We start from the raw sequence: 14,790 nt of genomic DNA, 5'->3' as shown, positions 1-14,790 counted from the left end.
GAAATCCTGCAATTATTAATCCACATTTGCACAGAAAAGCACGTTTTCATCAACCTTCCTTAGACTATGGTTTTGTTATTTAGCTATCTGCTTGCATATTTTTAATGTATTAATAATGAAGTTCTGGGAAAAAACATCCAAACAACCAACACCCCACAACTCAGTAAAGGCAACTGATACTGCAAAATGTTGTAAGAAGGGCAGCTAGTTTTGCTACATTTCTAGTCGCAGACTGAAACATCTGTACTAAGAAAATTGTGCACTATCTGTGCTGTATTCAAGAACTTCTGAATGATCCTATGAGATCTGTCACTTCCAGTTAATTTTTTGTTAGGCTTGTATTGCTTGGAATTGATAGCTGTTAGCCAAAAACACAGGCAAAGTAGCACCAAAAAAACTGTCACATAAGAATAGTAAAACTACATGACAGGAAAGAATTAAAAAAGCAGGAAGGTCAGAGAACCATTACAACACAAAAGAAATACTATTAAATTGTATAAGTAACTGTGCTGTCAATGTCTTACTGCTGCTTTTGATTAAACTCCCCAGCGTTCAACATAACCTGCTCCTAACAAAGCCACAAAGCCTAGCACACAGGTTATTCCAAGAGCCAACCAAGTAATGTAACACAGTACCCAGCAGTAACAACTTCAGTGTCCAGTAACTTCGCACACCTCAAAAAGATAAACGCAGCCTGGATTTATTTGAAAAGCTGGAAACGCCCTCCGTAAAATGGTAGCAAAACATGTTTGTGACCTGACTAAAATACAAAACATCCTACTGAAAAACAGAAACATTCATTCAAGACAAATAAATAAGGAAAATAAAGAGCTATAAGAAGGAAGCTTTCACTGTGTTCACAGAATGATCAGTTTTAAATGACTTTAAATGGCAGTACACCAACTCACACACAAGGGTCTTCCACACATCTGAAGTGCTACCTCCAAAACAATAAGCTTCTTGCAACAGTGGTTTAAACGAAGTTCTGCACCAGATTTTAGACCTGACAAGCAAGCATGAAGGCTGGTGTGTCTGAATTCTAAATAACACAGCTTACCTTTCTCTTTCTTCTTTCCTCATCATCTAGATGCTTTTCTTTATCCTTCTCTGACTTTTTCTTCTTCTTTTTCTTCTTTTCTTTATGCCGTTCTCGCTCATGATCTGATCTATCATCATAGTAACTAGAATCATGCCCTGACCCAGAAAGTTCAGTGACTTCACTGCCTCCAACCTTAAGAACCAGCTTTAAGGGTTTTTCCAGAGGCTTGTCCACATAATCTAAATTAAAAGAAAAAATAAAAATAAATACACAGGGTGCTAATAGCACAGAGCAATTACTGAATCAGTGTTAACTAGGTCAGGAATGACCGCTGAGATTGAGTCCAATCTACGACCAAACACTCCCAGGTCAACTAGACAATGGCACTAAGTGCCACATTCAGTCTTTTCCTAAGCACCTCCAGGGACAGTAACTCCACCACTGCCCTGGGCAGCTCATTCTAATACATAATCATCCTTTGTGTAAATAAATTCTTTCTCAATATCCAACCCGAAGTTCCCCTAGCGCAGCTTGAGGCCATGTCCTCTCGTCCTGTCACTAGTGGCCTGGGAGAAGAGACAGATCCCCACCTGGCTACACCCTCCTTTCAGGCAGCTGCAGAGCAGTAAGTTCTCCCCTGAGCCTCCCCTTCTCCAGGCTAAACAACCCCAGCTACAAAGCTTCTCCTAGAACTATTATTTATAAGAATTCGCTGCAAATCAAAAATATACACAATACGTTCGGAAAGAAAAACAATAGCTAAGACTAACAAATCCAAGCTAACATACAGTGGTGCTGCACGTCTTACGTTGTGATGCCTCACAAACCTCCCAAAACATAAGAAACCGGCTCTTGGGCCTCCCCTGAAAACATCGCAAGGTCCTTGCGGAGCAAGGTGAAATTAAGCATCACTCAAGCACCGCAGTGACCGGCTCCCCTCAGGAGCAGCCGTGGGAAGCAGGGAGACGCTCGGGCTCACACCCCACGGCCCGCCCCGCGTTCCTCGGGCCGCCCCCACCGCCGGCAGCTCCGGCGCTCGGAGCAGGGTCTCTGCCCAGGCCCCCAGCCCGCGCAGGGACGCCGGGCCCCGCCGGCAGCCGGGGGAAGGGGCGGGCGCATCCCGGCTACAAAAGGGCCCCCCTTGCCCTTACCGCTGTAGGAGGTGGCGGAGGTCGAGCGCCATTCTGCTTTCTCGGCTTTGTGCTTCTTGTGCTTCTTGCCCATGGCGGAGCCGCAGCCGGCCCCGCCGGAAGCGCTGGGGAGGGCGGACCCTCCCGCCTGCCGCGGAGGAAGATCCGGGTGAGGGGCCGGCCCTGCCTCGCCCAGCGCGCCCTTTACAAACAGCGGCTGCCGCGGTGAGTGCCCGGTGCCTCAGGCTCGCCCGCGCTCGCAATTGCCGTCGCTCCGGCGCGTCGCTCCCGAGGCCGTGCCTGCCTGAGGTGGTTCCCTGTCCCCAGCGCTGCGGCGGGAGCGGCGCCCGCCCGTCCGTACGCGAGACTGCGCTCGCGGCGTGTCCCGAGGCTGCCGTCGCCATCTCCTGAGGGAGGGAAGTGCCGATCCCGATCCTGGTCCCGATCACGGACCCGGCTTTTGCGGTGGGCGGCGTGCACCCGGACGGGGCACCGGGAAAGGGCCGTCCGTGCCGTGGGTGTGTAGCAGCTGCTGGAAGTCGCTTCTCTTTGGTATCGCTTTTCCCCTAGGAGCGAGAGAGATGGATGACGCCGCTGGAGATTTGAAGCAAGCGCTCCCAAACGTGTGTGACAGCGTTCAGATCCACGTGGAAGTTGTCCAGAAGCCGAGCAGGTCTCTGATCCGAGCTTTGCTTGCTGCCACTTGCGCCTGTTTTGGCCTCGTTGTACGCGCCTGCAAGAGCCCGCAGGACCCAGCTCTGCCTTCTCTGTGCTCTCCCGGGAGCTTCCTCACCTGTGTCTTCCTAAGATTGAACAAATACACTTCTCTCAGTTTCACCCTGTGGGTCATGTCATCCAGTCTCATAATCGAGTTGTTGGCCGCGTTTTGGGTTTGCCCCAGTTTATCCTTGTCTCTTTTGTTTCGGTGCTCACAACTGCCACAGTACTCCAGATGTGGTCTTACAAAGTCAGCGGATGGAAACATCTGCTTTCCCTAACATCTGCAGTCTTGGTAGCACAGCCTCAAATAAGGTTGTCCTCATTTGTAACGGGGCACACTGCTGACCTATTGCCAACTTGTCCACCAGTACCTGTGGGCCCTTTTCTGCAAAACTGCGTGTCATCCAGTTGGCCTCTGATCTGTTCTCTTATCTGGGCAGTGGATGGGGAGCTAAGATTTCATGTTTACCTTTGCTGAACATCAAAAGCTTCCAGTCAAGCCGTATTGCCAACCTGCAGAGGTCCCTCTGAACAGCAGCCCTGCCCTCCAGAATACTGACAGTTCTCCCTGCTTTGGTGTTATCCATAAAGTTGATGCAGTTATGTTCTGTCTCATTGTCAAGGATGCAAAAACAGTGCTGGTCTCAATGCTAACAGCACCACACTGCCTTTCCCCTCCCAAGTTACTGACAACTCTGCTTAATCTTTGTACTAATCATAGCCCTCTGAGCTGGACAGTCCAACCCTCCTTGTCCATTTATCCGGTTCTTATCTTACCACTCTGGATATCTGGAGGATATGGGAGAGCATGTTTGAGGTGTTAGGAAAATTGAGGTGTGAAATATCCATTGTGGTATTTTTGCTTGGCTTAACAGAGAACTGAGAATTTGCACTGGTTAGAGATGATTAAAATTGCAAAATTAAGTTAAATCTTCAAATGCTATTCTTTTTCCCGTAGTTTTTGTCTTTTCTGGAATTCTCCTTATGTCCCCATCCTGGCATTTCAGCTGTTCTGAAAGTACAATGAAGCTTCCAAGCTAAGCTTACTAAATTCAGTCTGTAGCTTGGCTCTGAGTCTCTGGGTTTCCTGCTAAACCACAGATTACATAACTGCTTTCCATTCTTGAAGTCTTCTAGTTGTCTCATTCAGTATCCCCTGACAGGATCTCAAACAGAGCCAATTATGATGTCTTTTAATGCACAAATTAAAAGCAACTATCAAGCTTGTTGCTTTTGCAGACAGACTGAATCTGACAGGTTCTTTTTTCCTGTAGAATGTTGGAGGAGGTTTGAGTGGGTTTGATTTTTTTTTTGTGTTGGTTGTTATTTTAGGATTGGGGTTTTTTTTGCTGGTTGGGTTTTTTGGTGTGTGTGAAATGGAAGCTGTTTTCCATGAAGGCCTCACGTATGAAATAACGCATTCCAACACTTAATTCAGATTTCCTTATGAATGTCAATGCCATAAAGTAATGGTGTTTCTTTCTTGTTAGTGTGGCCAAGAAAGAAGATATTAGGATGAGTGTCTTAAAGCTGTTGAACAGACACAACATCGTGTTTGGTGATTACAAGTGGACAGAGTTTGACGACGCTTTCCTTAACAACAACGTGCAGTCTGTGTCGATTGTGGATACGGAGCTGAAACTGAAGGACAGACAGGTATTCCTGAGGACAGACAGGTATTCCTGGTCAAGAATGTGCAGCTCTGTTTATGTTCAGCCCCTGAACTAGTTGTAGGTAGACTGCTGGTACCCTAAGGACATAATCAAGACAAGGTCTACAGGATGATGTAGTATCTCTTCTTAGGCTGACTAGTATAACTAGGAGAAAGTGGCTGAATTTTTTTTTTACTGCTTAGTAAGGTCTGAAACAGAGGTACTAGGGTTCAGAGATACATGCCAGCTGAGAACTGTAGCTTTCTTTTCAGCTTTGTTCAGCTTGTTTTGAATGAGAAATATGACACATAAGTAATCTTTTTATGTTCATTCTAGCCTATTGACCTGAGCATGAGCAGTCTTTGTCTTCATATTTTTCATCTGAATGAAGAAGGACCGACCTCTGAAAACCTGGAGGAAGAGAATGAGGATATCACTGCAGCTCACCACTGGGTGCTGCCAGCAGGTACCTGCATGACATTTCTGGAAGCTCTAGAGCAATAAAGAAAATACTGCAAAGGCTAAAAGTGTTTATAGTTACCTGTTAAAGGTATTATTTGTATTTATTGTTTGTCTATAGAAAAAAACGTGTTTGGGCTTTTTCCTTTGTAGTTTTGACTGAACTACTGCAGGTGATTCCAAAATACATCATATATTTCTGTAATACTTGTGGATGTGTGGTCTTATGGTCTAAACTATATAGTCATAATCAGAAGCATGCAATTTTTTAACACTGGTGGTTGCATTCCAAGTTTTATTTAACTTGAAGACCCACAAGAAACTCATCACTTTAAATATTCATTTTCTGGAGCCCACTGCTGGCTTCCAGTCCCCAAGACAGTACTGCTCTTATACATGAAGCAGACAAAGTAAAGAGATGTAGTCCTTGTCTTCGGGAGAGGAAAAATAAGGCTTGATATAGCCAGACCTGCCTGTTACTGTCTTGTGTTCGGGGAAGTTGGATTCTCTGCCTAGAAGGAGACCACAGGTGTGAGCTTTAGCTCAGAGAGACTATAATTTTGAAACATTTCCTACTCTTTCCATGTTGTGAAGTGCCTAACTATCCGTTACATTAGTTTTCAGGAAGAATTAGATCTGATACATTGACGTTATTGCCATGATTTTGTGCTCTATAGTTGTTTGGTCTTTTTTGCTTTTCTTTGCTGAAAGTTAGAAGCCAACAGCTAGGAATGACTGATACTCAGATGGCAGCTTTAGTTTTTTATACATTATTCAGCTACGTGGTTTTTTTGGTCCTTACATCTTGATGTTAAAAAAAAAAAAAAGCTAACTTGAATGATAAAATTAAATTTGCCTTAGAACCCTCCTCCTACCACAAGTTTTCATTGCTCCCTTGGTGAAATGTAAGTTCATCCTCTACTAAGGATGGAAGGAATGATATTTTTCAATTCATGTTAAGAAATTAACATTAATTTCTCATCACAGTTATTGGGGGAAATAGAAGCTGGGAAACTACTTGTCCGTTAGAAAGTGGTGTTTGAATTTTGACAGAAATAACTTTCTCTTTCCCCACAGATGCTTTGCTTGCTTTCATATATCTATTCTTAATTCTTCATTCTAGTTGAGCATAATTTGAAAACTGTTTTATGCTGCAATGATGAGTTACGAGTTTCCAGATTGATTTATCCTGAACAGGTATATCATACATTGCTTTTGCAGCTGAATTCCATGGCCTTTGGGAAAGTCTTATCTATGACACTGAAGTAAAATCAAACGTAAGTTGGAAATGGGTAGCAATTAAGATTGCTTGAGGAGAAGTAAGATCTGAAATTAAGCCTGTTTGAAGTTTGCTGCATCCTGTGGACATATAGGTGTAGGCTGGGCAGAAGGGAATGTGATTCTAACTCTGTTTCTGGCAGCAGCTAAACAGTTAATGGGCTTGGCAGTAATATCAGCCAGCACTGTTACTGTTCATCCAAATACATATTCAATTATTTGACCAGGGTTGAGTGTCCTGCCACTTGAATGCTGGCAAGACATTGGAAAGAAGCAAAACACTTCCATGGGGTCATTTTCTAGCTTGAAGATCCTCTGCTTTCATCAGAGGTTGTTGATAACTGCTAGAGCTTGTGGAACAGTAATACTGTAATCTGAAATTTAGTAATTGTGATGCAAATAAAACCCACAAATAGTTCTATTCAGCTTCTAACTGAAGTTCTTGGACACAAATAATTAATTCATTAGGTTATTTGTAATACTATAGATACAGTATTCTCACTTAAGTCTTTACAACCAAATACAGAAAAGCAAAACATTCCGGTGATTGTACTTCTTAATTTAAAAGGTAAATATCAATTAATTAATATCCACATTTATCTAATTTATGGAACAGCTTTCAAAGTCATCTGTGAAATGACAAAACTATTTAATTAGATTTGCTGGTGTTCTCAATAACAGCAAGCTGATCACTGTTGAGTGTAAGTGTATATAGGCAGAAAGACATGGTTGCTTTTAATGGCTAAAACTAGAACTACTGCTGTAAAATTGTGATAAATCTTCATTCTTTAAACCATGGAAATGCCTGAGCTTGGTTAGGTTCTATGGGCTCTGAAATGGTTGCTGTGAATTTTCAAAGTAGCAGAGTGTTGATAGAATTTTGAAAAATATGTGGATTAAGTTCAGTTGTTTTTGCTGTTGTGTGATTACTCCATCTCCAGCATGAAATATGCAGGAGCACCATTGTATTGTCCCATCAATACATAGGGATCAAAAGCTCGTTACAGGTAAGAGCAACAGAAGATAATTTGGTATCAGGTGTTATCAGGTAAAAGTCATTATAGATTCACACCTGAAGTTCATATTGATTTTACTGAAAGAGTTCTCTACTTCCTAATGCTAGATAATTCTAAAATGAAACTGCAGCATTTTTCAAAGCAAGCATTCCAGAAAATACAACTTTCCCTTATTTGGAAGACTAAATTAATCTACAAATCCCTGGCAGCAGCTGATATAAATGCTTAAGTAAAAGGGCAGTAAATGTGACAGGAAATGCTTTGTTTGGTGAGCTGACTACAACAAACTAAACAAATGTGTACCTGGACAACATATAAACAGGACCCATAGTTTAAGTCTTTGACTCTGTGCTCATGCAGCTTGTGTTTTATAGACACAGAGTACGTGTGACAATGAAAAATGAAATCAATTTCCCTTCTTTGAAGTATTTAATTTATTCATTTAAGAGTTCTGGAACTCCATTTGTGCCAACTACATGCTATTCTTATTCTCGAAGGCAGGACAGAAAGTAATTCCCATCTTTTACAGAAATAAAATTGCCTAGACTAGAAGACATGAGCTCTTTTTTGTTGTTATTATTATGAGTACACAATAGAGGCGTCATTAGAGATTGATTCTATTTGTAGTTGTATTTGTTATGTTTCTAATTTCTGTCTATTTGTCCTCTTCATTTAGTTACTCGATTATGTGACGACAACATTATTATTTTCTGACAAAAATGTTGACAGCAACCTGATATCATGGAACAGAGTTGTTTTGCTGCATGGTAAAAATGATCTGTTTTAAACCAAGTAGATTCATTGGCCATCTGTTTATACTTTCCTTCTGGAAAGATTTGTACTGCAGTCCTGTGTAGTGAAATGAGGTGATACAAAAGCAGCACCTCAACAGTACAAATTTGGATGAATTGTAATGTCAGAGTCAAATCAATGTTCACATATACTATGTTTTGCATGAATTTAAATTCTGAAATTTATAGTGCAGTGGCAACTACGGATTTCTTAGTTTTAACTTTTAAGTGATGTTGTTGCATTTTTACATAAAGAACAAAGATAATGCAGATATTGAAGATGTTAGGAAGCATATATTAGTTAAACTTCTACTGCAGTACTAAATATTTTATTAGTTATAGCTTTATAAAATCTTCTGGGAAACTGGGAAAACAATCTGTGTTGTGCTGTTGACACTGTGTTCTGTTGCAAACTCTTGCTAGTTTAGTTACTGTTATTTCAGCGAAGCTGAAATCTTCAGTCAGTCTTATCTTACTGTGGAGGTTATACCACAAATATTATTTTATATTGAGATTAGCATCAACTAAATCTGTTTCCTTATAAAGCACATATTGTATTGATTTTGTCATCAAGGCTGGTGTTCAAAAATAAATGGTCATAGTGGAAATATTTGTTGATTGTACTTAAGGTACAACAGTCAATTTAGAAGCTTCAGAATGTTTTTGTTTGAAAGACTATTTCAGACTCATACTCTGGTGACTGTGCTTGTACTTGCCTCTTTGGAGTCTTTGTGGCTCTTCCATGGGGTATTAAGCCAGATCCAAGAAGTTTGTCCCAGAGTATGGTTCCCAAGATGATCTGGGTTGCCCCAAGGAAGAAATTTCTGGGAAAGTGGACAGCTGACCAAACTGATCATGATATGTTTCTGTTTTCTATGTTAGAAGAGTGTATTTCAGGAAGATGCAAAGTGGAGAATGCTGATGAGCATTAGCCCTGCAGGGGTGATACACTTTACTTCTGTGGCTGTTGAGTGTTTCAACTTTACAGTGTCTACATACAAAATGTTACACTAATTATACTAATAATTGAAAAGCGTATAAAATCAAACATTAGCTCCAGGATTGTAGTCAAGTAAGCAATTTCCTCAAAATACTCTGGTGTGCAGGATCATTACCTGCTGTGTTTTTACTGTACAATTAGTGCTGTAATGAAATAGAGTAGCTAAAAATCTTAGACGTCATTAAGAATCTAATGCAGACTATGTGTAATGTATGCATCTGATTTCAAACCAGGCCCTCCTGGAACTGGGAAAACTTCTCTCTGTAAAGCATTGGCTCAGAAACTGACAATTCGACTGTCATACAGGTGATAATTTTTTTGAAATTTTTCACTTTAGCTTATTATAATTAGTTGTTATTTTTCACTAGCCCACATGTATTTCATATTTGATTTTAAGTAACTTGTACCTAATGCTAATGTATGTTCTTTTTTTGTAGTGCACCAAGCTAGCAATAAAATTGATCTGCTAGACTGATTAGAATATTTTAAGGCCTTGTAAAATGTGTAATTATTTGTGCCCAGGTGTGTAAAAGACATTCCAGTGGCAGTACAGTGATTTTTGCTCACTTTGTATGTCAGTGAATATTAAAGGACAAAGGATCGAGGAATATTTTGGGTTTTGTATCTTCATGTTTGATAGAGCCTGGTTTTAATAGGTAGTGATTTTTTAAACTGATTTCTTTTGTACTTCGGTTTTCTGCAGAGATCAGTTTGTATATCAGACAGGTAATAAGATAAAGCCTAAAAGTTGATATAACTTAAAAAATGTATATAACTTAACAAATTTATATTAAAAAATGGATGTTACATAAAACACAAGGTTTAGCATAAGTAATGTGTAATTATTGGCATGATCTGACTCTAACCCAAACTGAATGTATGAAAATCACAGGCTCTATAATGTGTGGTTGATATACTTTGTCAGTTCTTGCTATACTGAAGAAAATCTTACATGAAGAGAGGAATGAGGCAATTATCATGGTAAGAGTTCCTTACCCTCTTCTAATGAAGAAATTCTAATAGCAGTTTAATATACAGAATTCTAGTGACATTTTCAGCAACATGAGAAGTTCCAGCAACAAAAGTAACCCATAAAATATATATTCTATTTTGAAAGGTAAGTAATTTAAAGTACTAATTCACAGAATTCCAGGGTCAAAATGTCAGGAATGAAACTTATAGAAGTAAATAATATCACTGATTTTTATTTAGAATGGAGCTGATACTTCTTTTTATTTTCATATTTTAGGTATAGATATGGACAGTTAATTGAGATAAACAGCCATAGCCTTTTCTCTAAATGGTTTTCTGAGGTATGTATTGATATACCTAATAAAATAAACTTTGTATTTTAGAAATTACACTAATTATTCTGTTGAGCTTGTTTCTTAAGTATGCTCACCAGAGACTGCTCAGAATAATTAATGTGTTTGAGAATGCTTAAAGAGAAGTTTTATTAGAAAGTTGTTCTAAAACCCAGGCATTTACATCTTTAAATATGATAAGGAAATAGTTAACATATGCATATGTTAACTATTGTACATATCTTGTCTTTCTTAGAGTGGCAAGCTTGTAACCAAGATGTTCCAGAAGATCCAAGAGTTAGTTGATGACAGAGATGCTCTTGTATTTGTACTGATTGATGAGGTATGATTCCAATAGCATTGTTTTACATAAAATACAGCAGAAAGGAAGGAGCTGCAATAGTGCTCATTCACAAAGAAGAATAAAAGCACATTTATGCTATTTTTTAAGCTAGATGAGTGAACTTTAGTCTTGGCTGATGCAGATTTGAGAAGTTTGGAAGGAACTCACTATGACTTAGCAGGCAAAATCCAGCTGAAAATTATTTGAAACCTTTCTTGGTGGAATTTCCCTTGCTGCTATATGTTTACAAGTGGAATATTGTTTTGAACTTCAAAGTAGCCCAGATCTGTATTATTTGCATTAAATCTCTAAAAATTTTAAAATGTTTCAGTTTATTGTCATAAGATTTTCTTCAAACTTGCATACAAAAGCAACTTAGTAAGTATGTACCTTATTAGCTTGTCATATTGGAGTTCTTGTAGAGAAGCTCAACCTAAATTCATCCTATTCATTATTCTGGTGGTATGTCCCATTCCTCCATCTCCAAAATTTAAAATGAAAATCAGCCTCTCTTCTGCTGTCTAAACAGGAATTTCCCTCACTTCACTTTGCTTCCTTGACATGCCTTTCTTTCTACCTGGAAATTCCTACCTAAAAAAAGATTTTGAAGAAGTTTTAGGTAGTAGGCACAGGAATCTAAAGGTGCATTGCATGGGTTACCTGTTGCTGCCAGGACTCCAAAAGTGCTATCTTTTTGGGTTTTTTAGTGTTTGGTGATTTTGTTGTTGTTGTTTTGGTTGATTTGTTTGGGTTTTTGTAGGTGGAAAGCCTCACAGCAGCCCGCAGTGCCTTCAAGGCAGGCACAGAGCCTTCAGATGCTATTCGTGTGGTCAATGCTGTACTGACACAAATAGATCAGATTAAAAGGTATTGTTTGCATATTATTGCAACAGCAAAAGGTAATTGACAGTTTCAGTACCTCTATTCCTGCTAAATTTCAATTCCTACTTGGAATACTAAACCAGATTAGTTAGTGAACTATTCTTTGTTAATGATGCTAATTTTGAAAAGAAATAAGAGTAATCCAACAGAATATTTTATATGTACCTGGGTGGACAATCAAATATATAGACAGTATGCTCCCCCTAAAGACCAGGAGAGAAAAAAGGACAGATCATCATGATGTCTGCTTGGAGAACAGACATCAAAATTGAGATGGAAAACCTGTTGATTAAAGGTTCAAATTTACAATTCTTTTCATAATCTTTTTTTGGTGTATGTCAGAAGCTATGCCAGTAGGTTCTAGATGATTAATATTTATCACTTCTGAAATAGAACTAGAGGAACTACAGAAACTTGAGAAGCAGCTGAAGGAAAGAGACTATGCATTGAAATAGCCTGGTGATACCTGGCCAAGAGCTTCAGATCATTTAGTGTAATTCCTGATTGACAGGAATGATGTGACAGCTTATTGCATAAAATTTTTTGAATCATGGGAAGGAAGGTCTTAACTTGCCAGTCACAAAAGGAGATAAATTTTTTACATGTGACCTAAAAATCTGTTTCTGTCTTGAAGGTATCCCAATGTAGTTATCCTGACTACTTCAAATATTACGGAGAAAATTGACATGGCTTTTGTAGACAGGGCTGACATAAAACAATACATTGGACCTCCATCTATAGCAGCAATATTTAGAATATATCTTTCTTGCCTGGAAGAACTGATGAAGGTAATACTTGAAAGCAAAACTGTAAATGTCATATTTTAGTAGATTTTACATTTTAATCATACTTCCTAAGTAACAAAAATATATAAATTTCATTCCTTTTCTGTATTTCCACTCTTACTGTAGAATTTAATTTTGAATGCATTTATTTTTCATACAACAGTGTGTAACTCTCGTTTCTAGTGTCAAATAATATATCCTCGACAGCAGCTTCTGACACTCAGAGAGCTTGAGATGATTGGCTTTGTAGAAAATAATGTGTCAAGGTTAAGCCTTGTACTAAAAGAAATCTCAAGGTAAGATTCTGAAATTCTACCTTTTTCATACATATACACTGAGTTATGGAATGGTGTGTAAAAGTAACCATTTTTTTTCTGGTTGGGGTGGTGCAAAAACCTTCAGGGGACAAAAAGTTCAGGGAATCGATTGCAATTTGCTGACATTTCTTAGTCTCAGATCTGGCTTGGCCTAGTACTGCTTCTGGTTTGTGCTTCAAATATTTGAAGTCCTCTTGACAAGTTGCTGGCTGGACTAGCCTTAAGTTCCAGTGGATGTTGAGAATTGTAATGCACTTTAGCAGAAATAGCATGAGCCTTAGGTCCTGCTAAGAAAGTGTCTTGAAATGCCTTGTCATCTGCTAGATAAGTATTTAGCATGGAGATATAAGTGGACAGAAACAAGGGGGAAAGGAGTGAAGTGTAAATGGACAGTGTTGAACTTTGCTGAGTATCCTGGTAGAGCAAATGGTCTTTCACTGCAGCATAACAGCTCTTGAAACAATAAAAATTATATTCACAATATCCAACAATGTTTTTTTCCAAAGTACTGATCCCTATGGAACAAAACGAATATTCATAAAAAAAGTGTGGAAAGTGTGTTTTCTTTCTGTTTCTGAAGTATGCAGTCTTAACCAGTGAGGAGTGAAGTAAAAGCAAGTAAGTTTTTCCAGACACAGAGGTTTATATTTTACATACACAAAGTAGCACTTGGAGAAGATGCAAGTATCCACCAAGTGGATGAGGTGAAGGAAACTCTGTGTAAATGGTGGTTAGAAGGAGACAGGCAGTACCCGTAAGGTCCAGAATTCAAACCAGTTTTTTCCCTAGTCTTTCCAAAAGTGGTTGTGTCTGTACCACGCTATAAAGTGGTGGTAGACATCCTCCCAAATTCATGAGATCAGCCAAACAATGTGAAGGGCCTGATGTAAGCACTGGCAGGCAGCAGCTGTACCTGTTCTGTTGCTGTGTGCTGTGCTGTGTAGCCTCCCATAAGCGGGACTTGTCTGTTCACTCCCTGCTCCTGCTAAAAGAGCTGCAAGTGGCCTGTTGAATTGTCATCTGAGGTTCTTTCAGAGCAATTTAATGGAGAAACATGGAAAAAGGAAAGGCCTTCTTTTAAGAGTAGATATTTAGCATTTAAGCAGCACTTGTCTCTGTTTTACCATAGAAAAAGTGAAGGTCTTGGTGGTCGGGTCCTGAGAAAGCTTCCTTTCCTAGCACATGCACTTTATATTCAAGTAAGTTTATTATATTCAAGTGACTTTATTCTGGTCATTATATTTTGGGTTGTTTTTGAGACAGGCAGGAAGATAATCTGAATGCTTCCTGAAGTGAAAGATTGGTCCAAACCTTCCTTTTAATCTAAATTGCACTTGTTTCTGCAGCTTTGTAGACTGAAACGATTATGTGCTGTTCATAATTTAGAATGGGATTGAAGAAGAGAGATGGGATTGACCTGCCCAAGAGCACTGTACTTTTAATTAAATTAATGAACATTAATATTGGTGCTCTTATAACTTCTTGCTGAAAAAAACCCCAAACCTCTACCACTTGATTAATAATAATGTGTTAAAAACCTTTTTCTAAGTGAATGTGCAGTATTGTGACTGAAGACTTTGCACAGGTTTACTTTGACTTGCTGTGCTAGCTGATTTTAAAAAACTTGCAGTTTGGTTTATAGCATTTTGCAATTTTTGTAACATAAAATTCAAATATTTCTCTTTTAAATACTGTGATTTGTCTGTAAAATACTATGGCTGCCTGTTGCTGTGGTGTGTCTAACAAAATGTTCTCTTATTTTCAGTCCCCCAGTGTTACAATGTCAACTTTTCTTCAGGCCCTTTCCCTTGCAGTAGACAAACAATTTGAAGAAAAAAAGAATCTTGCAGACTTCGTGTGATAGTCTACTGTTTTGTACTTCACTATATTGTTACATTTTTTATACAAGTTGTGCTACTTTTATGCATTTGTAAAATAAAATGTCAGCATCTTAAAAAACCTGGAATGCCTCATCTGGATTTTCAAAATAGTCATTAATAAGCAACTACAGAAGTTCACAGTATATTTTTTGAAACCTTTATTTCAAATGTAAATAAAAGGATTGTAAAATGTT

At 39.0% G+C, this 14,790-nt stretch overlaps 2 protein-coding genes across 11 annotated transcripts in view; one reads left to right on the top strand and one right to left on the bottom strand.

The window, feature by feature from the left end:
- The window catches only part of BRD9 (bromodomain containing 9), a 24,305-nt gene extending 21,963 nt beyond the window's left edge, over nucleotides 1–2,342 (bottom strand). For 3 of the 6 annotated variants that reach the window (XM_086843432.1, XM_086843441.1, XM_086843451.1), the window contains exons 1-2: nucleotides 2,191–2,305; nucleotides 1,058–1,278 (exon numbers count right to left, since the gene is read on the bottom strand). In XM_086843432.1, the coding sequence (XP_086699558.1) occupies nucleotides 1,058–1,083 (26 nt within the window). In that variant the 5' untranslated portion in view covers nucleotides 1,084–1,278; nucleotides 2,191–2,305. Of the gene's footprint in view, nucleotides 1–1,057; nucleotides 1,279–2,190 lie in introns of all 6 variants that reach the window. The other 3 variants (XM_086843405.1, XM_086843415.1, XM_086843424.1) reach the window with 3 other exon arrangements.
- TRIP13 (thyroid hormone receptor interactor 13) lies at nucleotides 2,195–14,790 on the top strand. 5 transcript variants are annotated; one of them, XM_086843466.1, is made up of 14 exons: nucleotides 2,195–2,394; nucleotides 2,740–2,842; nucleotides 4,380–4,545; nucleotides 4,878–5,007; nucleotides 6,222–6,277; nucleotides 7,971–8,061; nucleotides 9,319–9,391; nucleotides 10,335–10,398; nucleotides 10,646–10,732; nucleotides 11,493–11,599; nucleotides 12,249–12,402; nucleotides 12,583–12,695; nucleotides 13,846–13,915; nucleotides 14,482–14,790. In XM_086843466.1, the coding sequence occupies exons 2-14, from the start codon at nucleotides 2,751–2,753 to the stop codon at nucleotides 14,575–14,577; spliced, it is 1,299 nt and encodes a 432-aa protein (XP_086699592.1). In that variant the 5' UTR covers nucleotides 2,195–2,394; nucleotides 2,740–2,750; the 3' UTR covers nucleotides 14,578–14,790. The 5 variants fall into 5 exon arrangements, with proteins under 5 accessions (XP_086699592.1, XP_086699581.1, XP_086699596.1 ...); XM_086843455.1 differs by having other exon boundaries at nucleotides 2,195–2,478; XM_086843463.1 differs by having other exon boundaries at nucleotides 2,337–2,634.

The sequence above is a fragment of the Cyanistes caeruleus genome, chromosome 1 (genome assembly GCF_971803275.1).
Source record: "Cyanistes caeruleus chromosome 1, bCyaCae1.hap1.1, whole genome shotgun sequence".
NCBI lineage: Eukaryota > Metazoa > Chordata > Aves > Passeriformes > Paridae > Cyanistes > Cyanistes caeruleus.
Note: the sequence above shows the minus strand (reverse complement) of the source record. Positions and strands in the feature narration are given on the sequence as shown.

What these genes read in the sequence shown, in the direction of transcription:
- TRIP13 (XM_086843466.1), top strand. Translation starts at nt 2,751, where the DNA reads ATGGATGACGCCGCTGGAGATTTGAAGCAAGCGCTCCCAAACGTGTGT. An exon ending in ACACTGAAGTAAAATCAAAC is followed by an intron (nt 6,278 to 7,970) that starts GTAAGTTGGAAA and finishes CTCTTCATTTAG; the next exon opens with TTACTCGATTATGTGACGAC. An exon ending in CAGAGTTGTTTTGCTGCATG is followed by an intron (nt 8,062 to 9,318) that starts GTAAAAATGATC and finishes ATTTCAAACCAG; the next exon opens with GCCCTCCTGGAACTGGGAAA.